General features: G+C 48.1%; 1 protein-coding gene across 2 annotated transcripts in view; it reads right to left on the bottom strand.

The window, feature by feature from the left end:
* Window positions 1–11,583: 11,583 nt before the first annotated feature.
* Window positions 11,584–26,006, bottom strand: part of Ablim3 (actin binding LIM protein family member 3) — a 118,511-nt gene continuing 104,088 nt past the window's right edge. The window contains exons 17-24 of one of the 2 annotated variants that reach the window (XM_052742280.1): window positions 25,601–25,665; window positions 23,617–23,764; window positions 21,261–21,290; window positions 20,712–20,770; window positions 18,847–18,907; window positions 18,034–18,041; window positions 17,460–17,540; window positions 11,584–13,587 (exon numbers count right to left, since the gene is read on the bottom strand). In XM_052742280.1, the coding sequence (XP_052598240.1) occupies window positions 13,474–13,587; window positions 17,460–17,540; window positions 18,034–18,041; window positions 18,847–18,907; window positions 20,712–20,770; window positions 21,261–21,290; window positions 23,617–23,764; window positions 25,601–25,665 (566 nt within the window). In that variant the 3' untranslated portion in view covers window positions 11,584–13,473. Of the gene's footprint in view, window positions 13,588–17,459; window positions 18,042–18,846; window positions 18,908–20,711; window positions 20,771–21,260; window positions 21,291–23,616; window positions 23,765–25,600; window positions 25,666–26,006 lie in introns of both variants that reach the window. The other variant, XR_008219218.1, reaches the window with a different exon arrangement.

Below are 26,006 nucleotides of genomic sequence, written 5' to 3' on the forward strand. Positions count from 1 at the left end.
TGCTTGCCCTCAGCGAAGGACAGGGAAGCTAACCACTTCACTCCCCAGTCAGACTGCGTCTGGGCTGGGGACTGCTTTGCATTCCTCCTTAGGCCCACCTTTTTGGCTTTGAGTTTATTATCTCCACTCCCAGAAGTTCTTTCCTGAGCACCTTCCAGCCTCGACAGGCAGGCTGGTGAAAAGACAACAAAGGAGCGAGAGAGGGGTAAGAAATAATAAACAAGGATCTTCAAAAAGACAATCTCCCAGGAAAAGGAGAAACAGAAAAATGCTAACAAGATAGGCAGTAGCCGGGGCTCACTTTCAACTTTCCCAGTTCCTAATGAACTAAAATGAGAAGAGATACCAAAACAGTGTGATAGACACTGTGGAAGCGAACAGTTTTAGCACCGAAAATACAATACAGTGAGTGCCTCTGAAGATAATTATGGGCTGCAGAAAATGAATTGCTGCAGCCCAGCCAAGAGATTTAGTTTGAAGTTATATGAGTGTGTCAACTCCTTTATTTCTGGTAGTGTGTGACTGTGGACAGCATCAAAGGCCTTAATTTGAGTCTCTAAGTGCGGTTCAAGCCCAGTGTTTGGACACGGTTCCCCAACTGTGCCTCGGTTTTGACTGAGCAGCTACTTTATAGCATAGCTGATGTTTGGAACACTTCTGCAAAGGCACCGAAGCTCGAGATATTTCCTCCATTCTTTTTACCTGCAGGTTGAAATTGACATTACCTTTGCAAAATGAGCCCAGTAGTTTGTTTAGTACATTTGTGTGTAGAGTGCTCAGAGGAAACATGGTGTGGTTAAAAAAAAAAAAACCAAAACGTTTTCTGCCCTACTCAGTAGGTACTGTGCGTTATGTCCCATCTTCGCCTGCCTGCTCATCTGTGCCCAGGGAGACCTCATATTGACCTCAGAGCCATTGGCAGGGCAGATGAAATGATGATACAGACCCACTTTATAAACCAGAAATAGCTATGAAAATGCGAGCCATTGTTAGTATTCAAGTTCCTCTTTGTTCCTGCCCACTTTTCCAATTTGAAAAGGTCATTTTCAACTCTAAAGCAGCTAACCAACAATAGCAAGCGGATTTAGCTTCCTAAGTTCACTACTTGAACTCTGGAACTTGGAAGTCATCTGCATATTCTAAGTTCCCAGGCTAGCTCGATAGTTCAACATTTTACCCAGTATGTTGCTGCACAGAACACTGAACCCAGGATCTTCCTCATGCAAGGCAAGCACTCTACCACTGAGCACCACCCCAAGTTTTTATGCCCTCCCTCCCTCCCTCCCTTCCTCTCTCCCTCCCTCCCTTCTTTTTCTTTCCGAGACAGATGTCTTCCTAAGTAGCTCAGGCTGGCCACCAACTCATTAGCCTCTTGCCTTCTGCTCCGGAGTCTGGGAGTACAGTGACAAGCTACCATGTCCTCTGTTGAAATAATTTTCAAACAACAGTATAAAATATTACCATTGCCAAACAGATGGAGGTTTACGTAGACATTTTTTTTTAAAAATAGAATTTTCAAAAACTTTAAAGGGTCTTGAAGTTTTATTCAGCTAATTGGAGCCAAGATTTAATGAGAATTTACATGTTTTTTTCCTGTGGGGGTGACCTATGCAGTAGGAGTAACTGAACTATGACCTAGGAAATGCATAAAAATGAGAGTGAAGACCATCTATGCACTGCTCTGAGAATTAATGAAGTTTGTAGGAGGCACAGCAGCCCTGGCTTAGCCTGTAACTTCCCAAGGTGGAAATGTTGGCTAAGTAGGTTGCTGTCAGAGTGAGCTTATGAGGTGCGTGAAGAAGACATCTGTGTGTTAACACAGAAGAATCATAATATGGTTTTCTACACTTTTCCTTTACGGAGGGACTAGAAAAGTGATTCCCACCGTCCATCAGTTCCTGGAGGCAGCATCGACTGGGGTCGGTGTAAGTTGGTGTCGAGAGAACAGATGTGAAGCAGGAGTGAGTCCCATCTTCAAGGTCTAGAAGAGGAGGTAATTTTAACACAGATCATTCTGGAAGAAGCACACGAGAGAGATGAAGTGCTTTGGCGTCCATGAAGACAGAGCAATGGCTTCTTGCTGACGGTGGAGACAGCCCCGGAGGACAGGCGCTTGCCCAGAAGATAGCATTACAGGCAAAGGAAACAGTGAGAGCCAAGACGTGGACACAGAACGCGGCAGGACTGTCTGCAGCGTGGTTTGGATTGGCCGGATCACGGGGTATCGGGTGCTAGGTACGAGGACAAGGATGCGAAGGGGACTGTTGATGTCTAGTGTTTGATTCCCTTTTCTGTTTCTCCATATGTAACTCTGGCAGAGATCGTGAAGACTTGCCTCCTGTCTTCTTGCGTACTGCCTGCTGAGCTTTCCAGGTTCGCCTGGTGCTTGCCGAGAGAATTCCACACACAGAGGTCCAGCTTTGTAAAAAAAAAAAAAGATATCAAATTTGGCCCCTGGGAACAATACCAGGAAGAAAACTTTCAGCTCCATCCTGCTCCTGGTCTTGTGAAAACAAATGGTAGTCCCCAGACTCCCCCTTAGCTTATCAGGTAGAACGGGAAACCCTGGGAAAGAAAACTTGGGAGTCTGAAGGGCTCCTGTATCAGGGAGAGAAAGACTCTCACCTTCTCACCTGTCTGCATCCAGGGTCAGCTTCCCTGATGGCTGCCAGAGTGACCTCTTCATGACCCTAGTCAGACTATGTTATTTCCCCCTTAAATATATTCCACATTCTCCTCTGCCTTCAGTGGAGCGTTCAACTTCCTTATTATGGCATTCAGCTGTTTGCTTTGCTGAGCTTGTAGCTCTTCGGGAGACTCTGGGAAGTGCACGAAACCGGACAGATCGGGATCAGATCTGAGGCTTGAGTTTGCTGCTGCTGCTGCTGCTGCTGCACGAGTCTCAATTCTTCCCCTGGGTCAGCAGTGTATGATTTTCTACTTACTTACCCTCTCTGGGCTCCAGGTCACTGTGCAGGTGGGTGCTGTGCCTTCCTCTGAGACTCCTATATCCCAGCTCAGCATTCTGCATCTGGTAAGTAGTGAGGAAGATGTGTGACCCGAGTCAGTAAACTCATGGCACCTGCAAGGCCTACTACCATTCCTGGCTGTTGCTAATGCTGAGTCCAGGCCCCCTGTCCCTCTGGGGAATGTCTTATTGGTATCTATTTTCAGAAGGAAATGCAACTGCAAGGTGTTCTGTGGAAATGCCCTGGGCTCTACAGGCTCACGTGGGCACCAGAGTCATGTGGCTTCCTCTCCCATATTCTTTGTTCAGCGTGATCCCTAAGCCCTTTGCTTGAGTGTCTGCTTGATGCTGGCCGCTGGCTGAAAACCTCTCTTGTTCCACACAGCACAATGTTGGCATTATAGCCCTGGTCCAGGCCAGTGACACATGCGGCTGGTCCACCCTGGGCCCCAGCCACAGACAGCAATCTGGTGACAGCTGCAGGGAGCAGAGCGGGTGAGTGAGCTCTCCTCCTTCCTGAGAGCCTCTCCATTCCTGCTCCAGGGTTTGTGGTTGATATGCAGCCCGGCTAGGGGGCTCCTGCTGAACTCCGGGCTCAGGCTCACACAGGCAAAAGCTGTGAGGCCAGAGGAGATGTTTGAAGGATCCTCTGTCACCATGACCAAGTGATGGCCTCATATAGCCTGGCCCTGCCCTAGGTTCTGCCCCAAGGCCAGAGCACCAAAGCTCCTCAAGAGTGGTCATATATTGAAGTCTCCAGGGAGCAAAGGGGTGTTTGGAGTGCTAGGGGCTCTAGTAAAGCAGGGAGCTCCCCTTCCCTTTGTGTGTGGGGACACCAGTCAGCTCAAACCTGGAGTGGCCAGATCGGCATCCCCCCCACCCCTGCCCCCAGACAGGGTTTCTCTGTGTAGTTTCGGTGCCTGTCCTGGATCTCACTCTGTAGACCAGGTTGGCCTCGAACTCACAGAGATCCTCCTAGCTCTGCCTCCCGAGTGCTGGAATTAAAGGCATGCATGCGCCACCGTCACCCGGCTCAGATTGGCATTTTTTAAGAAAACCCAGAAACTCAGATTTTCACAGAAGCATTAAAAATAATGTGCACCTGTGCATGTTGTGTGCATGTGAGCTTATGTGCATCACATGCAGGTGTAACGGTCAGAGGATAACTTAAGGGAACCGGTTTTCTTCTTCCACCACGTGAGTCTCATCGGATTCAGGCCATTTGGCTGGGTGCCAAGCACCTTTACCTACTGACCCAACTCAACAGCCCATACGATCTGTTTTGACTTAAGGACACTGGTCACAGGCTGGGGAAGTTGCTCCGTGTGTGCCTAGCGTGCATGAAAGCCTTGGGTTTGAGCTCCAGTGCCGCATAGACTGAGTGTGGAAGTCTATCTATAGTTACAGCACTAAGGAGGTGGAGCTGGGAGGATCACTATTTCATAGTCATTCTTGACTGTATAACAAGTTTGAAACCAGCCTGGGATACACGGGGACCCTGTCTTAAAAAAGTGTTGATCATTAATTTCTCTTATTTTAGAATAGTGGTTCTCAACCTTCCCAATGCTGCAACTCCTTAATACAGTCCCTCACATTGTAGTGACCCCACCCCATCGTAAGAATATTTTTGTCGCTACTTTATAGTTGTAACCTTACTACTGTTTTGAATTGTAATGTAATTATCTGTGTTTTCCGATGGTCTTGGGTGACCCCTGTGAAAGGGTCGTTCGACCCAAAGGGGTTGTGACCCACAGGTTGAAAACCTCTGTTTTAGAATATCAAGAACCAGCTAAGTCATGCCCATGGGCTGTATCTGGCAATGGACTCCATCCCTATGGAGACTTCTGGAACTCCTGTGCACCTGGGACAGAATGCTGTAGCACAAGCCACCTTTTCTGAGAAGTTGACCATTTTATTCTGAGACTCAAGGGAAATACCAGGCTTCGAGGTCTGGAATGAATGAACCTGGAGCTAGGAAAATCCCGGAGCTGAGAGGAGACTGAGACACCAGCCCACCTGGTCCTGTACTTTGTCAGGTGGGAAAATGGAGGCCAAAAGCAGGTAGAGACTTTTAGTTAAACTACACGGGCCTTAGCGGCAGAATGGGGAGCAGTGGGGGCAGGGATCCAGACTCCATGACATCTTTGCCACAGCCCCTGGCCTGTCACTCTGCTCAGGTGAAGAGCTAACCTTTGGAAGGAGGTAGACATGAATCTTTGCAGTCCAGGACATGACCTTCAACCTTTCTGAACTTTAGCTCCCTCATCCAAGCTAATGAGACTTCCTCGCAGAGTGACAAGAAGGTTTAAACATAACTATGTATGTTGAATGCCTGGTGCTATGTGTGGCATATGGCAAGCATTCTTCAAATGCCTCTTAACTATTTAGGGAGGTAGTTATTCAGTGATTAAGTGTATGGACATCAGGTGAGCTGGCCCCGAGTTTAGTCCAGATTTTGCCACATACAGCTGGGAAAAACTGGATGGATTACCTACCAAAGGCTCAAAATGTTCATCTGCAAACTGAGGGTAAAACAGCCATGTCAGCCGGGCGGTGGTGGCACACACCTTTAATCCCAGCACTCGGGAGGCAGAGCCAGGTGGATCTCTGTGAGTTCAAGGCCAGCCTGATCTGCGAGATCCAGGACAGGCACCAAAACTACACAGAGAAATCCTATCTCAAACACACACACACACACACACACACACACACACACACACACACAGCCCAGTAGCCGGGGGACAAATGAGATCAGAGCACAGAGCTCACGTCTATTCTGCTTGGAAATCTTGACATTATGTCATCAGTGTGGGTTTCCTTTGAGGAAATTGCCAGAGGCTTATGGAACTAGTAAGGAAATCTTGACTACATATGCCCAGGCTGCCCCCTGCAGGGAGTTTCTTATGTCAAAGCCGTGGCTATGGAACAGATTCGGCCAGGTTTCACCAGGTTCCTCTCCCCTGCAGGAGCATCTGGGTTTCTGGAGGGGAGGACTACCGGGCTTCTAGAACTTGCTGCTGCAGAGGCTGATGAGCAGTGACATTTTATACAGACATTAAAAAACAAAGCAAAGCAAAACAAAACAACAACAAAAACAAAGCTGGGCGGTCGTGGTGGCACCTGCCTTTAATTTCAGCACTTGGGAGGCAGAGGCAGGTGGATCTCTGTGAGTTCAAGGCCAGCCTGGGCTACAGAGCAAGTTCCAGGACAGCCAGGGATACACAGAGAAACCCTGTCTCAACAAAACAAAACAAAAGGCTACGATATTTCAACAGAAGGACGAACTTTATGTCACGTGGAGTTTGTTCTGATCCAGGTGGCCCAGGGTGTTAGGGCGTGGGAGGAAGGCACACTTATGTGTTCCAAATCACGTGTGGCACTGGGAGCCATAGATTACATAAGATTCTAGAAGTCCTTTACCAGGGCTGAAAAGGCAGACTTCTAGTCCTTCACACTGGCTTTTCTGTTTCCCCAGTGAGTCCTCACATCCTGCCATGAGCTTTCACAGGGACAGATACACGCACCACTAGGTTGTGGTTACCCCTCACATGGACAGCACACGAGACTACACTGCCAACGCTAATTCAGTGTGTTCCTTATCACTTCTTTGATGGAACTCAAAACAGCTTAAACCCAAAGGCTGATGCAGGGGAACGTTGCCTCTAAAGAAGAGTGTAGATCTAGGTGTGCAGACAGAGAACTCCCCGCCCTCTTCCTGGCTCTTCCTTGTTTTCATAGTCTCCACTCTCTGGGTGTCTCCCAATCTGCCCGTTGCAAAGGAGGCTAGCAAGCTTCCCCGGTAACCAGAGAATCCCGCCTGTCTCCTTGCAGTTCCAGCAATGGTCCAGAGGGGGCACTCGTAGCCTGGGGAAACGATGATTTGAGACTGCTGGAGATAGTGGTGGTGATGAGTAGCCTTTAGGTGGGATAGCTCATTTCAACTAGGAAATCCAGTGGTCACAGACTTAGATGACACATCATATTTAGTTTTACTTATGTGCACACTTGTCCCTGCTGGCCTTTGGTGTCTCTTGCCTGTGTCTCCCAGGTATAGAGGCAGGAGGAGTTGGTAAGAGGCTATGCATTCTCACAGACTGCATTTTGCTCATTTAGAGCCCCACTCCAGGGCTTCTCGACGGTTTTGCAGCAGCTCATAACGATATATGTATTTGTCACTGTGTAGTCAAAATTTTAGTGTTGTGAAATACTTAGATCCTCATTCCACACAGGGCACAAATGCCCAGGGGTGGGCATGGTTCTGTGATGTCAATTGCTATTAATTTTTAAAAAGTATTAAAAATTATGTATATAGGTATTTTGCCTGCAGGTATGTGTCTGCCCCACATGTGTCTCTGGTGCCCAGGGAGGCCAAAAGAGGGTATTGCATTTCCTGGAACTTGAGTTATAGTTCCTTGTGAGCTATCATGTGGATGCTGAGACCTGAACCTGGGTCCTCTGCAAGATCAGCAAATACTCTTAACCATTGAGGCATCTCTTCAGCGGCCCCCCCACCCCCATTTGCTATTAATTTTAGCAATGCTTTGCTTTCCATTAATTTTTCTAGCTGTGTTGAATAGCGGCACTTCTAGCTCATGTGAGACTCCTCAGTGGCCAGCAGCGGCCACTGACATCTTCCATAACAGGTGTTTGTATCCCTGTCTTGGAGTCGGCTAAGGACAAGTGTCCCAGGTGCAGCCGATCAGGCTCCCTGTATCCATGAATACACTCAAGACTCTGTTGGTCTGTTTGTAGCTACAAAGTGCAGTTATTGCAATGTCTGATTATAATCTGTGATGTTGCTGGCCGCTAACATGGTGTTCTGGCTTGTTAATGTAATGTTGCCCTCTAGTATTCAAAGAGGCTATATGTATGGGAAAATACCCTTCTCCACAAACCTCAGAACGTCTGACAGAAAAGGTTGAGTCTGTCCATAAAAGGCAGATGGCTTAGAGCAGAGTGTCTCATCTTTACTGCTGCGCATCTCTTGGGAGAACTCATTGTAACACAGATGCTGAAGGGGAGGCCAGGGCAGAGCCTGTGAATCTACATTTCGCATCAACATTCCTGATTGGAGATGACACTCTCTGTGGGAAGGGTTAGAGCCATTCTTCCTCACACTCATTGTTAGTAAGCACAGAGCCAAGCCAGACTATCTGCACAAAGTGGAGGGATGGGAGGGCACCTGCCTACCTGGCTACTGTTGTGGGATATTTATACACTGTGTGAAGATATATTGCTGTGATCAGTTTAATAAAGAGCGGAACAGCCAATAGCTAGGCAGGAGGTATAGGCGGGACTTCTAGGCAGAGAGAGGAAGTAGGAGGAGACACGAAGGGGAAACAGGAGGTGCAAGATGGAAGAGAGGTAATGCCATGTGATAGAATGTAGATTAATATAAATGGGTTAACTGAAGTTATAAGAACTAGTTAGGAATAAGCCCAAGCTATAGGCTGAGCTTCCGTAATTAATAAGAAGTCTCCCTGTCGTTATTTGTGAGCTGGCAGCCCACACATAGAAAAGCCCACGAAGGAAAGGCTGGCTCCAGGCTGCCTCTAATCTCACTTTCTCCTTTACTTGTTCCATTCCAGCCTCCCTTCCAGACCCTCAGTAAGACAAGCTCTTGCCCACCCAGTGCCTTGGCGCATGCCGTTTCCCTGTGCCTAGAATGTTCCTGCTTCTGCTTTCTCTGCTGACCCACTTCATCCCTTGCTAGGTATTGGGAGGGAGTTCCTTTCCTGTGGCAGCCTGTCTGTTGTCTCTGTTGCAGCTGTCTTCCTATTCCATCTCTCTCTGTTTACTTATTTAGAACTTGTTTCTCATCTCGACCTGAATGCAGGAGGCACGTCTTCCATACTGTTTATCTGGCAGCAGATGCTCATGAAGTAAACATTGGTTGGGTGCATATGCAGGCAGGAACAAAGACATTCTTGGTATCTTTTTGTACATTTGAACCACTTGTCTGGGAGGGAAGGGGAAGAAAAGTAGGAGTCTGTTCCTTCATTTTTTTCCATTTAAAAAGAATTTGGTTGTTTAAAAAAAACTATGTATTTGGTTTGCATGGTGGTGCATGCCTTTAAACCTACCACTAGGGAGGCAGATCTCTGTGAATTTGGGGCCAGCCTGGTCTACAAAGTGAGTTCCAGGACAGTCAGGGCTGTTACACAGAGAAACTCTGTCTCAGAAAAAAAAAAGTATTTGTGTGTGAGCATGCATGTGTGCACTCATGCACATATGTGCATAGAGCATATATAGAGGTCAGAGGACCACTTATGGAAGTCAGTGCTCTCCTTCCACCACGTGACCCAGGCATTGCACTCACGTCATCAGCACCTCAACTTCTGGGCCATCTCACTGGACCAGAATTATTCTTGCTAAAAAAAAAATTATAGAATCAGAGATGAGGAAAGATGCTAATCCAAGCCTCATTTTCAAGATTATTTATTCATTCATTTACTTATGTGTTTCTGTGTGAGTGTAAGCACACATGTGTACTGGTGTGTGCACCTCTGTATGCATGTGGAAACCAGAAGAGAATGTCAGGTGTCTCCTATTGCTCTCTGTCTGTTCTTTCATGTCAGGGTCTCTCTCTGAATCAGAGCTTGTGTTCTCTCAGCTGGGCTGGAAGCCAGCAAGCTCCAGAGACGTCCCTGTTCTCGCCCCTCCCAGAGCTGAGGTTGCAGGCACTTGGGATGCTTAGCATGTAACACAAGGGCTGGGACCTGAAGTTTGGTCCTCATTATTGCTCAGCAACTGCTCTTTACCACTGAGACATCTCTCTAACCCCTGCATCTTATCTTCGCAGATGTCAAAATGTGAGCAAAGTGGGCAGCTTAAAATAGATGAGGCGCAGTAAGCCTACATTTCTTTCTTTAAAAAAATTTATTATATACACAATGTTCTGCCTGCATGTATGCCTGCATGCCAGAAGAGGGCACCAGATCTCATTACAGATGGTTGTGAGCGACCATGTGGTTGCTGAGAATTGAACTTAGGACCTCTGGAAGAGCAGCTAGTGCTCTTAACCTCTGAGCCATTTCTCCAGGCCCCTAGGCCTATGTTTCTTAAGCAGAGTTAATGCAGAACTAGTTTATGAAAAACTTGGTTAAATGAAATTACTGCAGGCTGTCTCAGGGCATTTGGCTGTGTACATTGAATCTCTTAATGGCACAGTGTGGCAAAAACTCCAACATTCACTCGTAGGTCATTGCTCTCCCTTTTTCATCTTCATATTCAGTAGGACTTTCCCCAAACTGTGGTGGCTAAAAATGCCAAACCTAAGTGTCCTCGCCTCCCCTGTGGTAAACACATGGATGTACTCCCTAGTTCCAACAGAGAAGGCTTGAGCAGAAGCAGACTCAGGGGATATGGGAAAGTTTTTCTTGTTCAACTAGACGTGCGGAGGGAAATTTCTTTTCCGTCTTTTAAAGATGGTTATGTGAGGAGATGCCTGGAATCACATCAGCCTCCTGTAAATATGGGGGGGCACACTGGCAGAGGATAAAAGCCAGCATATAAAAAGGACGATAGAGTTGAAGGGGCACAAAGAACCTGACTCTAGATGGCATCGCTGAGCTGGGGTGTTCAGAAACCTTGCATGATAGGCTTCTGGTTGCTCTTACTATTCAATCCACCTTTAATAAGGCAGTTTGGACTTGCAGGCAAAGGGACTTAATCTGCTGAGAATGGGACGCTGGTCTTTCTAGCTAGACAGGCAGAAAGGACTCCTGGCCCTGCTGGTGGTAATCAAGTATCTTCTTCAAAGCTGTTGCATTTGTGGAATGGGAGTGTTAACAACGGCTACCTGTCGGGTTGTTAAGAGGCCTAAATGGCATAGAACTTGGCACACTGATGGTGTTTAACACTGCTTTTGATTACAGAGTCTTATTTTGATTACATTAGTCTTATTACAGAGTTACATTTTGATTACATGGTCTTATCTGCTCTCTGCTGTCTCCAAGTACCCTGCATCCTGCAGAGAACAAGCCAGATAGTGTTGACCTTGTATGTTTGTGTGTATGTGCCCATGGTTCATGTGAAGGCCAGAAGACAACCTGGGGTGTTGTTCTTCAGATGCTGTCCACCTTGTTTTATGAGGCAGGGTCTCTCATGAGGACTTAGGGCTTGCCAGTTAGCCTGGGCTGGCTAGCACAGGAGCTGCAGGTGTCCATCTGTCCCCACCTTCCCAGGACTGGGATTGCAAAAGTGCACCACTACTCCCGAATTTTGTTCTGTAAGGTCTGTGGATTGAACTAAGGCAGTGGTTCTCAATCTGGGGGGTCTCAACAGTGGGTGTGTATCAGCTATCCGGCATATCAGATATTTACATGACAATTCATAACAGTAGCAAAATGACAGTTGTGAAGTAGCAATGAAGTAATTTTATAGTTGGGGGTCACCACAGCACGAGGAACTGTATTAAAGGGCCACCGCATTAGGAAGGTTAAGAACCACTGAATGAAGGTTTTTTTTTTTTTTTTTTTTTTTTTTTTTTTTGCCTTAAACAATCTTCGTGACTGAGCTGCACCCCAGTTCTGATCTTTAGCTGCTTTTGCACATGGTATTTGCTGTTCCCATGTCAGCTACTTCCCCTCACACAAGAAACAAGCGGACATGGGTTTGGGTTGAAATGATGTGCTTTTATGGGAAACAAAAAAATGCCCAACAACAATATAACAAAAGCCCTTCCATCTCCCAAGTCGTTAACCGGTGACAATGAGGCAGTTTCAGTGATTGCATCTGGCTGGGGACGTTTCTAATGGGTCAGGAAAGTTGAAAGACATTGGCCAAAAAGAGAAGTTGCAGGGAGGTGACATTTTAAATGGGAGTATGTTAGACTTCCTTTCTAGGTCCTCCACCCTGTCACCCTTCCAAGTCGCAGATTCCTCAGATCCTTCCTGATTTTGCTTGCATGCACTCTCTTCCAGAAGCTTCCTTGGTCTGCACCAGCTGCATACACCTTCAGCAACATCACACATCCTTTCTCAGGCCTCCGTCTATCACTTTCTGCCTTGCATCCGTTATGTCTGGTACGCGTCTTACCAGGCCTCCTATTACTAGGCATGCCCCTGAAACTAGGGCCCTCTTTGCGTCATCCCGGTGCCCCTCCCCCTCCCCCACTCGGTGCTCAGCATTCAACAGGTGCTCAGGAAGGGTTTGCCGAAGCCAGTTCTACACTCGCCATGCCACATCACCAGCCTTTTGAGCAACGTAAACTGTCCTTTGAAACTTCTCCGTCTTGCCTCTGTGACCCCCCCCCCCCCCCCACAAATAGTGTGACGCAGGCATCTCCAAGAGGGAAGAACGGCCACCAGTCAACAGCTCAGCACTGTAGTGGGGGTGAGAGAAGGTTCTGTTTTCACCCGCTGCAGAAAGCAGGAGAGTCCAGTCCCTGAGGCCAACCGGGGTAAAGCATGGGCAGTGTTGGTCAATGCCTCACTCTGGAATCCCCTCAACACCTTATGCTTCTGAAAGCTTCCCCTGTGAGATGCAACCAATGTTGTAGCAGGCCCGGGGGCGGGATGGGTGGGGGTCCAACATGGATGCATTGCCATCTAGGGACCAGTAGCGTAGGCCAAGATTTTTCTTTAGGGTGTGGTCTAGTCTCCCTGCACAGGGTGGTGAGTGTGTCTGTCTCGGATGCTCGCTGGAGCTATGGTGGGAACGTTAGCCCTGTGGTGTGTAGATCATCAGGCACATAGATTGTAATAAGGCTGAAGAGTACAGGCTGCAACAATGGCCTCTCCTAGAAACAGGGAAGGCTGGGGGTGGGGGTGTGTGTGCTGGGACCGCTGCGGGGCAGGGAGAGGAGCCAGTGGGGGTGGTAGAGGGAAGGGAAATGCCTTTTTCCTTTTCCTATCATGAATTCTAGATTTGCATGAGGGAGTGGTCAGGACCAAGGGCAGAAGGAGGAGGGGTGCTGTGCTGAGGAGAGGCCGGGGCCCATCCACTCTGTACTAATGTAAGGAATGGATTTGAGGCCCACAGATCTAACTGCATCACCCCACAGAGCACTTAGCTCCTATTTGGAGGTATGGAGAAAATTCTTCACGAGGCCTCAAAGGCGCTCACTGATTGGGGTAGATCACCGTGGACCTTCCACCGGAGGGCCCATCTGTGACCACAGTATGTGAACACTGCGTGGCCAGCGTCAGCCCTGGGTGGGGACTGGGGGAAGGTCCTGAAGCAGGGAGCAGAGACTCTTCCAGGCACCTTTTAAAAGGAGAGTTAGTTGGACCTTGGGGACTCAAGGTGGGACAGATGTTCCAGTATAAAAAGGATCCCCAGTAAAAGGATGGAGTCCCTTCAAATCCCTTCCCAGATTCCCACAGTACTTAGAAAAGAGAAGTAAGGAGCATAAAAATACCTCGATGATGTGGGATCGCCTGACAGCACAGAAAAGCAGGCAGTGTGTTATGTCCCATTATACAAGAGGGTTATAGCGCGCGTCAGGATAGAGATTTACATACATCTTTATATAAATGCATCTATATGTATAGAGCCTCCGCCTAGAACAGCCGGGCTTGCTTCTTCAGTTCATTCCTCTTCCAGAGGGCGAGTCTCTCGAACTCTGAGATGGTCATGCCAAAGACTTGGTAGAACTCCTCCTGGGACAGGTGACGCTGGATGATGTGGAGGGAACACAGAGAGCGTGAGGAGGTGAGCTGTGGGGTCAGCAGCCACTGCACTTCACTCTGGGTTCCCTGCGCCTGGGTCAGACCCCGGAAGCTGTGTGGCATGTGTTGAGTGGATGGAGGTGCAGGTGGAGCTTCTCCTGGGGGGCCTCTGGAGGTACTCTGGCCGGAGAGGCTTCCCTTGCCTCCAGCTCAGGCGGGTGTTGACTTTACCCCAGCACTATGTGCAGACTCTGCTTGACCTCATCTTTACAAATTCATGCTCCATGTATCTGTGTCCATGAGGACACATGATTAATGCTACCCAAATCCCCTTTGGGAGAAAAAGAGGTACACCCAAGGATTCAGGGTGTATTGTCACTTACTAATATTTTTACAAATGACCTAGCAGGCTTCTCATCAGAAGAATGAAAAAAAAAATCACTGCTTATATTTCTCTACCCTCTGGAATGCCCTTTCCTTTTCTTGTGTGGAAATGAGTTTGTCATATGATCAAATATTGTTCTGCACTTCATGGCAGGTTCCCATTCTCTTTTATTTTCCCTTCTTCTCTATTCTCAGCAATCTTGAAGGTTCATGTCAAAAGCCTTTAGACTAAGAAGTATACGACATTTAAAATATAGCAAAATATTAGGAATTGATAGATTTAGGTGAAGGGTGGGTGGGTGTTCATTTTACTATTCATACAGCTTTACTGGAGGCCTGAAAAATTTTTTAAATGAAATTTAAAATCAAGTTTGAAAAAGAGAAGTGGATTCCAAGCATCAAATCCAGCATGGAGCTCTACCGTTTCAGAATGGCTATTGTAACTGTATAGAAGTTCACTGAGATGTATATACTTGGTCCGATCAATTTCTGTGTTTTTTTAAAATTTTCTTTATTTTTTGTTTTTGTTTTTTTGTTTTTTATAGTAAAGTTTATTTTAAAAGAAAATATATGGCCTATCCTTTGGCTGCAAGCTTTCTGGATTCTCCGAGCATTTAGTATCTTTAGTTGGGTATTGAAGGACACCCAGTGAGAATTATGAATACAGCCATACAATAATTAGCCAGTTTGTTGGCTTATTGCCACTGTGAGCTAATATTTTAGCACAGATTTTTTTTTTCCCCTGAGACAGGGTTTCTCTGTGTAGCGTTGAGCCTTTCCTGGAACTCACTCAGTAGCCCAGGCTGGCCTCAAACTCACAGAGATCCGCCTGCCTCTGCCTGCCAAGTGCTGGGATTAAAGGCATGCACCACCACCGCCCGGCTTTTAGCACAGCTTTCAGAGTTAGGTAGACACGGATGTATAGCCTTGGGCAAATGGGCAAAAATCCTTCTAAGCCTCAGTTTCACCTTTTAGAAAAAGGGGTGGTTCTAGTTATCTACCTCATTGGTATGGAAAGAGTGAACTAGAGCACAGAGTGCATGCAGACGTGAGTTTCTGAGAATGGGTCCAACAGATGACCCCATCCCCACCTGTGATGTCACTTCCGTCTCCTCATCTGTGTTCTGTGGTCCCAGCCACACTCACTTCTTGAGATCTTCTACCACGAGGTGCGCTCCTGTAGGAAAGCCTCAGTGCTGGCGGTTCCCTCTGCCCAGAAAGTGCTCACGAAAGCATGGACAACGTGCTCAGACTTCGCCATTCGGTAGGCGAGACCTGCTCTCGTCAGTCTTTACAACCACAACTTCCTTCTCCTAACTCCAAGTCCCATGGCCAGACCTCCTTTGGCTCTTAACCCTTCTCCTTATCACCTGCTAGCGTAGTGTGACATTGGTTTCTCATTCGTGTCCTTCGGTGTCTGTTTTCTCACATAAGAATGCAAGCTCTGAGAGACCAGGGTCTCTGTTTTGTTCACAGACACATGTAAATACATAGAACAGCATTTAGCACCTATAGTGAACTTTTAAATTAAAAACTTAATTTGCTATTCGTTTGTGTGCATGCACATGATGTGTGTCTGGGGGTGCACATGCCATAGAGCATGTGCAGAGGGCGGGACAACTTCATGAACTTCATTCTCTCCTTCCCCCTTTACATGGTTTCTAGGGATCGAACTCAGGTCTCCTGGCTTGCATGGCCAGTACTTTTACCTGCTAAGCTATCTTGCCAGCCCTTTAATAGAGTTGGGATAAATATTTGTTGGATAAATAAATGTCCGTACTCTGAACTTCTTGTGGACACATCAGGGTCTAGAGCTGGTGCAGAGGCTGGGGCAGTGTTTCTAACTCAGCACTACATTTTAGACATTCCTGGGAGATTTAAAACCCACTCTGGATTGATGGACCTGAGCTCCTTCCCCAGGTTGTGATTTATCAGGTCTGGGGTGAGAACCATGTGTGATGAAAGCTCACCAGGTGGTTCTGATGCATAGGAAACTTGAGCTCACAGGGCCTGCATGTTGGGGACTGGAGATGCTTATGGGCCTTAAAGCTGGCTCTTTTGAGATGGCTGGGAGCTGTCCCCTTCAGCACCAGCAGACACCTAAAGCCCCTTGTCATGGAAACCCACAGTTCTTGGGCTGCTAACTCAGCACGTGAGAGCTGGGTATATTTACAGAGCTTTGTGGCCCACTTACAGTGCCCCACTCCCTCTACCCTGGCTGAATTCCTCAGCATCAGAGCAAGGCTGGTTCCCATGCTCTTCCCGAGGAGCACAAAACTTCCTCTTTAGGAAGCCTGCATTCAAGTCCACAGATGTGTTCTGACATCTCTCCTAACCAGGTCCTGTGGTGTGGATAGACAGTCTTTCCCATAGGAGGCTCAGGGTCGGGCAGAGGAATTGATATACATGAGAGTGAGAGTGTTGAACTGCACTTGATGAAGGCCAGGGGAAGCTGGAGGACCAGGTGTGTGATCCATCCTAGGGGAGACCTTGGGAAGGATTTAGGTGCTGTGATCTCTAGAGCAAGGCCCTAAGATGTGAGACAGTCACAGGATGGGAAGGGCATTTAGGAAAGGACATGGAAAGGCAGGAAGGACACATCATGGGGACAGGGCAATTCAAGTTCCAGGTCAGAGGTAGCCTGAGACGGGCACTCTATGCTAAGTGATCTGCACTACACAGTGCCATGCCCAGGTCCCCTCTGGACTTATATTTATACTGTTTCCACTGCTCATGACACTTCCCTCCCTCTCCATCCAAACCTTACCTACCTCTTCCTGCAAGTCAATGTCAACCAAGCATGACTTAGTGACATTCTTTGAATAGCAGCAGCCTAACATCTAGCTAGCACTTAACCCTTGACTCATTGCCAAGCTCTGCTCAGGGCTTGATGCATATCCTCATTTACTTCTCTCGGAGGCTTGAGGGAAGCATTAGCCTGACATACTCAAACAACTTCAGCTGGGTTGGCACCTGGTGACGGCAGAAGCTGAATGCAGATTTGTAACTTGGGACTTACTCACGCTTCTGTTCTCTAAGCAGTGCAGTTTGTCCCGTTCCTCATACCCACCACAAGCCCTGGCTTTAGTACAGCCCTGAGTATGCAGGGACCAAACCTAGTTGTTCTGCAGACAAGAACATCAGCCCCTGGTGAGGACATGGGCAGCTGTGCACCACAGGCACGGACTAAGTTGAAGAGGGGGCAGCTCAAAACAGCATGGCAGTCAGGCCGGAGAAGCTCCCTCAAGTCTCTGCTTCTGCAACAAGCTTCAGCTCTTCCTTAGGGTGGTCCAGTGCCAGCAGGCATGTTCAACCTGTTCCCCGAAATGGCTCTGATTGCAGCCTAACACAAAACTGTAAACTTACTTAAAACGCTAGGAGAGTGTTTTTGAGATTTCTTTTTTTTTTTTTTTTAAAGAAATTCTTGCATGTGAACTTTATAGATGGCAAGGTCAGGTTGCAATGTCAGCCAGTTTGGACATGCCTGTACATACCTCTAAGCGAGTCCGGTCCACATCCTTTGGCAGTCGATTTCTTCCTCTTGTTGTTACCAGTAGCAGCTCATACGGGTAGATCTAAGGAGAAAGGGGGAGGGCATGTCTAGCTTGGGTGAGGGGTGGGGTGAGTCTGTCTTTGCCAGCTGCAGTTTGAGCTTGGGCTCCTTCTTCTACCTACTAAGGCTGGACATTTAGTCAGGAGGAAGGGCTGGGTCTGTCCTCCTTGGGTTGGCATGGTCCCCAGAGTGTCCTAACACTGCTAAAGTTAAGCTTGGGGGTGGCACTCGACATTAATGTGGGCCCAAGGCCTTCTGGATGTGTCTAATAGCTGGTGGCTGTTCAGCTGCCCGGTTGGCCCCTGTGGTGTCCTAGAGTCTTTAGGGACAGGAAAAGGGTTAGAGAAGACTTAGGGAGAATCAGGGACAGTGGGCCAAGGTGAGGCAATGGAAGTCCTGAAAGGTGGTTCATCTATGCTTCTTCCCTGCATAGATGGTGGCTGCCATCCTCTTGATGCTCCCCAAGGTAGTGGTTCCCAGAATCCTGGAGACCCCAGGGTCTATGTGTTCTTTACCTTGTACTCTGCAAAGAGAAAAGAGACATGTCCCAACCAGAACCCACCACTGAGCTGTACCATCACGACACTGGCTTCTGTCTCAGTATCCTAGGGATCTGGTTTCCATGCAGTGATTGCTCTAAGCTATGAGAACCCCTCTCTTCCTGAGTTCACCATGGAGGAGCATCCAGGCTGGTGTGAGCATGGTAGGTGGCTGGAGGTGGGGGCTGGCTGTTCTTGAGATGGCTTTATGAGGAATGTAGCCTTTGAGCTATGCGCAATAGGAGGAAGAGGAATCTGAGACAATGGAGCCTGGGGGTGGGGTGGACATGGTGGGAAGACATGGTCTCCATCATCTAGGAGATGGAGATCATGGAGGCTGTGTTATGGTCACATAAGCCAGGGCCCATTCCAAGCAGCCAGTGGAGCCTGGCATGAGAGCTTTCCTGGCAGAGAGCATGAATCTCATGGAGAATTTTCTGGGAACAATGTGCAGTTGGCTCCGATTGCTTCCCTCTATCATGTCTGACTGGAAGCGTTAGCCCAACACTACAGGGAAATCAGCACTTTCAGATGCTCTGAGAGCCCGGATGGGACAGATGGCCTGGAAAGCACCCAAGGTCGGGGACTAGAGAGGATGAGGGAAGAGTAGGAAAAGGAGAGAGTGGAAGTGTGAGGGAGAGGGAACTCGGGGTTGAGACAGAGCCCACCCTGGGGACAGAACCGGTAGCAGTGGTTTGCAGGTCAAGCAACAGTGATGAGCACTCCATCCGGAGTCTCTGGGAAGTCTCGGGAGGGCCTGACCCCTGCAGCTCCACGGGTAGTGCTCACCTCGCATGCCCCAGTTGACTGCGTTCATGCTGTCGTAGTGGAAGAGGTCTGCGCTGGGTGTCTGTAGGGAATATACATCCAGGCTAGCCTGAGAAGCTCACTTTTCCTTCCCAGAAGCATCCAGAATTTGGACCAGGCCCGAGGCAGGGGCGCTCTTTCAGTAGCTCAGTCTCAACTTAGGGGAATGTAACTCACTGTGCTCTTCCTGCATTTTAGTCCCAGCATGCAGTGGGTAACCAGTGTGGATCCACTTATTCAGTGGAATGGCCCTTTTGTACAAGCTCTTTCCAGACAGACAGCCCTATTGACAACTGGGAGTCACCCCTTCTATAGACTCTCAACCCTCTCTATCCTGCTCATCTTTTTCTTTTCTCATAACAGTGTCTTCCAACATCGTCTGTATTGGATTTATTTCCTATTGATATTTATTAATACTTTGTTTTCCCCTACAAGAATCTAAGCTCTGAAGATACAGGAAAATTTAAGAAGCGTGTATGAATGTTTGGCTTGTATGTATGTATGTGTACCATATGTGTGTTGTGTACCTAGTACCTGTGGAGGCTACAAGGGGCCCTTGGGTCCCCTGGAACTGGAGTTATAGACAGTTGTGAGTGACCATGTTGGTTGTGGGGAACCAAACCTGGGTCCTTTGCAAGAGCAGCCCATGCTTTTAACTGCTGAGCCATCTTTCCAGACCCTGGACAGGGATCTTTTGCTTTGGTCACTTACAGATTCTAAGCACTCAGGGCAGAACCTGGCATGTGGTTCTGCTGCATGAATGACTGTGTGACCCAAGTATACTGAAGAGAGGCTTCTCCACAGGCCAGGGCCACAAATACCAAACATTCTCTCCAGTAGTGGTCTGCCGCTTTATGGGTCCCACTCTAAGACCGTCTCCTAGTAGATTTATGGCCCCCACTCCTGGCCCACTTGCAGTGTCTACTCTACCCAACAGACAGAGGGATCCCACTAAAAATCCAAGTTGGGTTCACAGGCACACCTACAGACATCCTCCGAAGTTCCTTCCTGAGGTGTATGGCTTCTAATGATATTCCCATCTGGCTTCATGCCCTTCCTCTTTCCATTCTGGCCACGTGGCATAGGACTGTGGCTCTCCTCTGGAACAGGGACTTAGGCATTATGCTTCCGTGTGTCTAAAAGGCTCTTGCAGGTCTTCAAGCATTGAGGTTCCTCCCCTCTCTGCACTCAGACCTTTGTTGAAATTTATTCCTGTCTCCTTGTCTTTCTATCCCCTTGGCCATTTTTCATCTTGGCACTTCTGGCCATCCGGCTGTTACATTTTCTTACTTAGTGTTCATCTTCTAACTAGAACTGTGAGCCTCACGGGGAAAGTGACTTCCTTTACTGTAGGGTCCCCAGAACCTGGAACAGCGGCTCTTAGGTGTTTAAAACTCAATACCGGTCTCAGGGTCCTGCCCCCAATACTTGGTCAGTTCAACTGAACAAGCCACTGAACTAGCTCACTGTTTACATGGATGTTTCATAAGCGGCTCAAGAGTCTAGAAAGCTTGAATCCTGGCTCCACCTCTCACGGGGTGAGAGACCTTAAGCATGTATCTCCCTTCTTTTTGCCTTTATTGCTCCATCCACAAAATGAGTTTCACTTTAGTGACTACCTAGCCTGAGGGGTGAAGCTAGTTGGTGCTGGTAAAGCCAGTGTGTGGCACAGAGTTCTTCACCAGCCTCTCCATGGGGCCTCTTTTCAACTGGGTGACCAAAGGGGAGGGGGGAAGTTACCACCACTTTCAGCAACCCCACCTCCAACCCCAAGGCCTCTCCCCAGGTCGTTACTAGGGTTAGAGTATTAACAACTGGGGCAGAGGCTCCCAGCACAGCCCCCTTACCCTGTGCAGCCCGTTTCTCCTGTAGGCTGGCAGTGAGGCAGATTTGGAGATGAGGGGATCTGAAAAGGAGCCAGAAGAAATGTCAGGATCCCTGAGCCAAGGTCACTCTCCCTGGGGACATCTGACCAATATTACCCTCAACCTAGTGGGCTGGGGTCTAGGAGATACCAAATTCTCTGGGAGTTTTCCAGACTGTCTTGGGGAACCCCTCTCCATCAGAATTCTAGGCCAACAGAAGCACCTGTTTATACACTCTGGCCTTGACTTGTGCACATCTATCCTCTTAGGATAGATGCCTGCGTTTTAGCCACGGGCCTTGGAATTGGAGATAAGCTCAGAACCAGAAAGACAGGCTCCCAGGTGGGTACAAGCGACGTGCCCTTTCCTTCTCTTTGGGGGAACCCCAAGCAGAGACCCACAGTCTGACAGTGACGATGGGTGGACTAATTTGTGCTAGGACTCTGTCCGTAGAGCTATGGGGAGCTGTGATTGCCGCGGCTCTGTCTTTAACAAGACACAGGGGCGTATGGTGGGGCAGGCAGAACATACCGCTGTCAGCCAGGTAGTGCGAACGAGGGGCTGCAAGAAAGAAAAGTCCACATCAGTGCTCATGGGCATAGACTGGCATATGGAGATATTTATTGCTTACAAAGAAACACGGCTTCATACTCAAAGGCTCTGGCTGGTAGGAAGGGGGCGGGGCTCAATCAGCACTCATTTCCAAATAGTCAGTTTGCTAATGTCGAATCTAAATACCACCCTTCTGATCTCTCTCTCTGCCTCTCCCCTCTCCTACCCCCCCCCCCCCCCCCCCCCCCCCGTCCCCGGTTCTTAGTACCTGGCAGGGAACACATGCTCTTTGAGATATCTGTTGCATAGATGTAACTGGACTACGTAGTACGTTTGTGTGCATGCATGTATATATGTATGACTTTTTATGTGTTTTTATGTATTGTGCTGGTGATGGGGGCCAGGGCCTCATGCACGCTAGGCACATTCTTTCCCACTCAGTTACACCCCTAGTCAACAGGTGAATTTGAAGCAGTCTTGGTGCCTTGCAGAGTCAGAGCCAGGGATGGAAAACAGTGCCCCATGTGGTTAGACACAAAACAGTCTTATCAGTTCGTACAGGTTCTCTCCCCTTCATAGATTCTAGCGTCAGACAAATTACGCTGTCACCCTTCAGTTTCTCCTTTGCAAAATGGGAGTGACAGTGTATCCTTTGTAGGAATACTGTGAAGAATACATATGTGCTGGCTAGTTTTATGTCAACTTGACACAAGCTAGTCATCTGAGAGGAAGAGAGCCTCAACCGAGAAAATGACTCCATAAGAATGGTCTGTAGGCAAGCCCGGAGGATGTTTTCTTATTAGTGATTGATGCAGGAGAGTCCAGCTCACTGTGGGCGGTACCATCCCTGGGCTAGCGGTCCTGGGTCTGCAAGAAAGCAGGCTGAGAAAGCCATGAGGAGCAAGTCAGTAAGCAGCACCCTTCCATGACTTCTGCATTGACTCCTGCCTTCAGGTTTCTTCCTTGTGTGAGTTCCTGTCCTGACTTCCTTCGGTGATGGACTATGATGTGGAATCCTAATACACCCTTTCCTCCCCAGCTTGCTTGTGGTCATGGTGTTTCATCACAGCAATGGTAACCCTAAGACGACATGACATGAGACGGCAAGATACTGAGCACAGTGGCAGGAGAGATGGCTCAGTGGTTAAGAGCACGTACTGCTATTGTAGAGGACCCAAGTTCAGTTCCCAGCACCCACATCAGGGGCCTCACAAGTAACTGTAATTCCAGATCCAGGGGATCCAGTGCCTTTGGCCTCCAGGAGCACCTGCGCTCAAGTGCACATGTGCACACACACACACACACACACACACACACACACACACACACACTAAATCTTAAGATATTTAGCACAGTCCCTAACCCATACATAACACTCCATAAAACTGGCTTTATCACCATCCCATGCCCTCTTCGGTCTCACCAAAATCAAGCTTTAGCAAGGCGAAGAGAGGACAGTTCATGGCCTTAGGTTCCCTCCAACTCAGGTCTGACCCTCCTTAATCACTTACTGGTTTTCTGGCCATGGGCAAGTGGCTTAATGTTACTTGTAGCATGTGTGAAGTGAGTGTTCCTACACTGTGTGGATTGTAAGGACCAGTAGTGACATTTGCAAAGACCCGGAGCGCAGGCCTATAATGAACAATGCCTTCTGTTGCCCAGCAAACAGCATCTGGAGGTAGGGCTTCCTAGCAGGCCTGAACTCCACAGAGGTGAGAAAGGAAGGAGACAGATGGAGCGGGTGCTCCTCTCCAGGAACAGGAAGGAGCTCTGTGAGAAAGTCTCAAGTTGAGGCACTTGACAAAGTCTCTGCTGCTTTACTTCTAAGTGATTGGGAGGCTCAGCTCCCCAGAAAAGAGACCCTGAATGTTCAAGCCATTCAGATGGCAATATTATATACATAGTGAACTTAATTAGAAGCCATGGCTTTAGACAGCCCCAAGAGGTGTGGTGTGATCACTCAGTAGAGCATGGTTTCGTTTGGTGCCCCATCTAGCCCTCTGCCCAGTCTGTGTTCCACACTCAGGAGAGGCACAGGAGGATGATAAAGGAGTCAGGAAAGTGAGAGAGCCTGGGGCTACCTTCATGGCTAGCCAGCCTCTCCTGATCCCTTCATTAGCTCAAAAGATGGTATCTGGGGGCTGGCTATGTTTCAACACAATTCTAGGGAGAGGGAGATCCATTTCTATGAATTCAGTGATCTTGGGTTGCTGGGCCTCAGTTTCCTATCTAAGATGTGAGGCTTCTCCTGCTGGGAGGAAGAGGATGTGGTGCCTCACAGAGGGCCTGACCCAAAGCAAGCAGCTAAGAGACGCCAGGACAGAGCAGTGCTTACAGCCATTGAGGGACATCTCATAGCCAGTGGTGTGCAGGGCCTCCCGGCTGCTGGTGGAGCTCCGTGGAGGGGTCCAAGGGTCCGCATAGGAGCTAGACCGTGCCTTCATCTCTTCCTTCAGAATCAGCCGGCCAATCCCACTCTGGAGCTGGGGGATGGGGGAGGAGCAGGAAGTTAGGCGGAGGGCAATGGGGCAAGATCAGGAATGACTGAGCCGCTGTGCCTGATGGGAGCCTCTGTGGACACTTCCAGAACTCTCCCTCCTTGTGGTTGTCAGGTTTTCCTCTGTGAGTTCACCTCTGTTCACTGAGCAGTCCCGAGGTCTGGGTGAGGCTCTGGAGGTGGGTGTCCCTAACAGATCTAAACTAGTGACAGGACCACATTGCCCACAGTCACTGGTTCAATGATGTGCACCCACCTCCCCATTTTACTTGAAATGAAAACTGTAATCTAAAAATGAAATATTCTGAAGCCTAGTCATCTCTCAGTAGCCACAGGGCATTTGTTTTAGGAACTCCCCCTGACTCCAGGGCTACGAAAATCCTCATACACTTAAGTTGTCGCCCATAGAAAGTGGTGTGGCATTGCATACAGCCTATGCATCTCTTCCTATGTTGCGTTACCTCTTAAGCACATACTAGCACAGTGGAAACACCATGTGGAAGTTCTTACGCTGTATTGTTTAAGGAGTAATAATAAGAAAAACAGCACAGATACAATTTTTTTAAAACACATTGTTTTTTAACTGTAGTTGTTTAACTCACTGTAAACAATTTAGTGATATTTAGCAAATTTACAATGCTGTGTAAAACCCACCTCCATATGGTTCAAACAAACTTATGTGGGCTTTTATGCCTTACTTCTTTTATCATTTCAAGGCTAACTCATAGGGAGGTGTTTATCAGTATTCCATCTCTTTTTGTGTATATCTACACATGTTCGTGTACGTGTGCACACACGGTGCTTGTGTGTGTGTAGAGGTCAGAAGTCAACACTGAGTTTCTTCCTCAGTCAATCTCTACTTTATTTACTTTTATTTCTTTTTTGGTTTTTGGTTTTTTGAGACAGTGTTTCTCTGTGTAACAGTCCCCTAGCTGTCCTGGAACTCGCTCTGTAGACCAGGCTGGCCTCAAACTCACAGAGATCCGCCTGCCTCTGCCTCCCAAGTGCTGGGATTAAAGGCGTTAAAGGCGTGTGCCACCACGTCTGGCCTTACTTTTCTTTCTTGAGACAGGGTCTTTCTCTGAAATTTACTGATTCGGCTTGACTGGATGGCTAGAGCACTCTGGAGACCTGTCTGTTTCTGTCGCCTCTCTTACCATCTCTGGGTTAGAGATGTGCACTGCTATGCATGACTTTTACATGGTGCTGGATTGGAACTCAGGTCCTCTTGCTTGCATGGTAAACACTGCCAGCTGAGCCTTCTCTCCAGTCCCCCCTTTCCTTTTAATGTTCAGTTCGTACCAGATTGTACGGACATGCCATATTGTGTTCCTCCATTTGGGAATGGGGGGACATCTGGGTGGTCCCCATCTTTGGCTATTGTGCTGTGGAGGTATTATTTGCCTGGATATTGGCCTTCATATCTGTATATCTAGAAATGGAATTGCTGCATGGGTCCTAGGGTAATTTTGTGTTTCACGTTTTGAGGAGCTGTTCATCCGTTTTGTTTCAGCGGCCGGGCCACTTTGTAGTCTCACTAGCAAGGAAGGATGCTGGTATTTGCTTCCTATACACGTAAACAACCAGTTTGACTATAAAGCCAATGCAGAGGCAAACACCACAAACCAAGGGAGACTTTTTAAGAGTACTTTCATTTCGAGCTGTTGGAATGTGGTCACAACTGAAGCCAATCTTACTTTCTGATTTTTCAGCTACGTACAATGATGCATTTCTTCTGAGATGAGTTTGAATTTGGTTTCTGTCACTTACAAACGAAAAAAAAAAAGTCTAAGTATTTTATTCAATGACGTAGCCTGCTCACCTTGTGCATGCTGCGGTCAAAATCCTCTTCCTCTCCTCCAGACGAGAACCTTCTGGCTCGGGGCACTGTCAAAGGACAGGCAAGATTAGCGTGTGTTTTCTGCTCAGCCCCTTGGCTCCTCCCTCCCTCCATTCCCCAGTTTCATGTGGGCATTCATCCTCACTACTGCTCTTGCTGCTGCTGATCCCTCTCTTATTCTGGTTATGGTTGATCTGTGTCACACTCTTTCTCTAAACGGAGGTTTCTTAGAAGGTAATGAAGTCACCCCCAAGCTTCTGTAAGCTTTATTCAGAAAGCAGATTCGATTAGTAAAGCCAAATGTTGAATCAAAGTGGATATTGATGGGAATTCCTCCGGACAACAGAGAGAAACAGCTTGGGGTGTGATGGGGAGTCATGGCATCTGA

Source organism: Peromyscus californicus, unplaced genomic scaffold, assembly GCF_007827085.1.
Source record: "Peromyscus californicus insignis strain IS unplaced genomic scaffold, ASM782708v3 Scaffold_17__1_contigs__length_78620276, whole genome shotgun sequence".
NCBI classification, from domain to species: domain Eukaryota; kingdom Metazoa; phylum Chordata; class Mammalia; order Rodentia; family Cricetidae; genus Peromyscus; species Peromyscus californicus.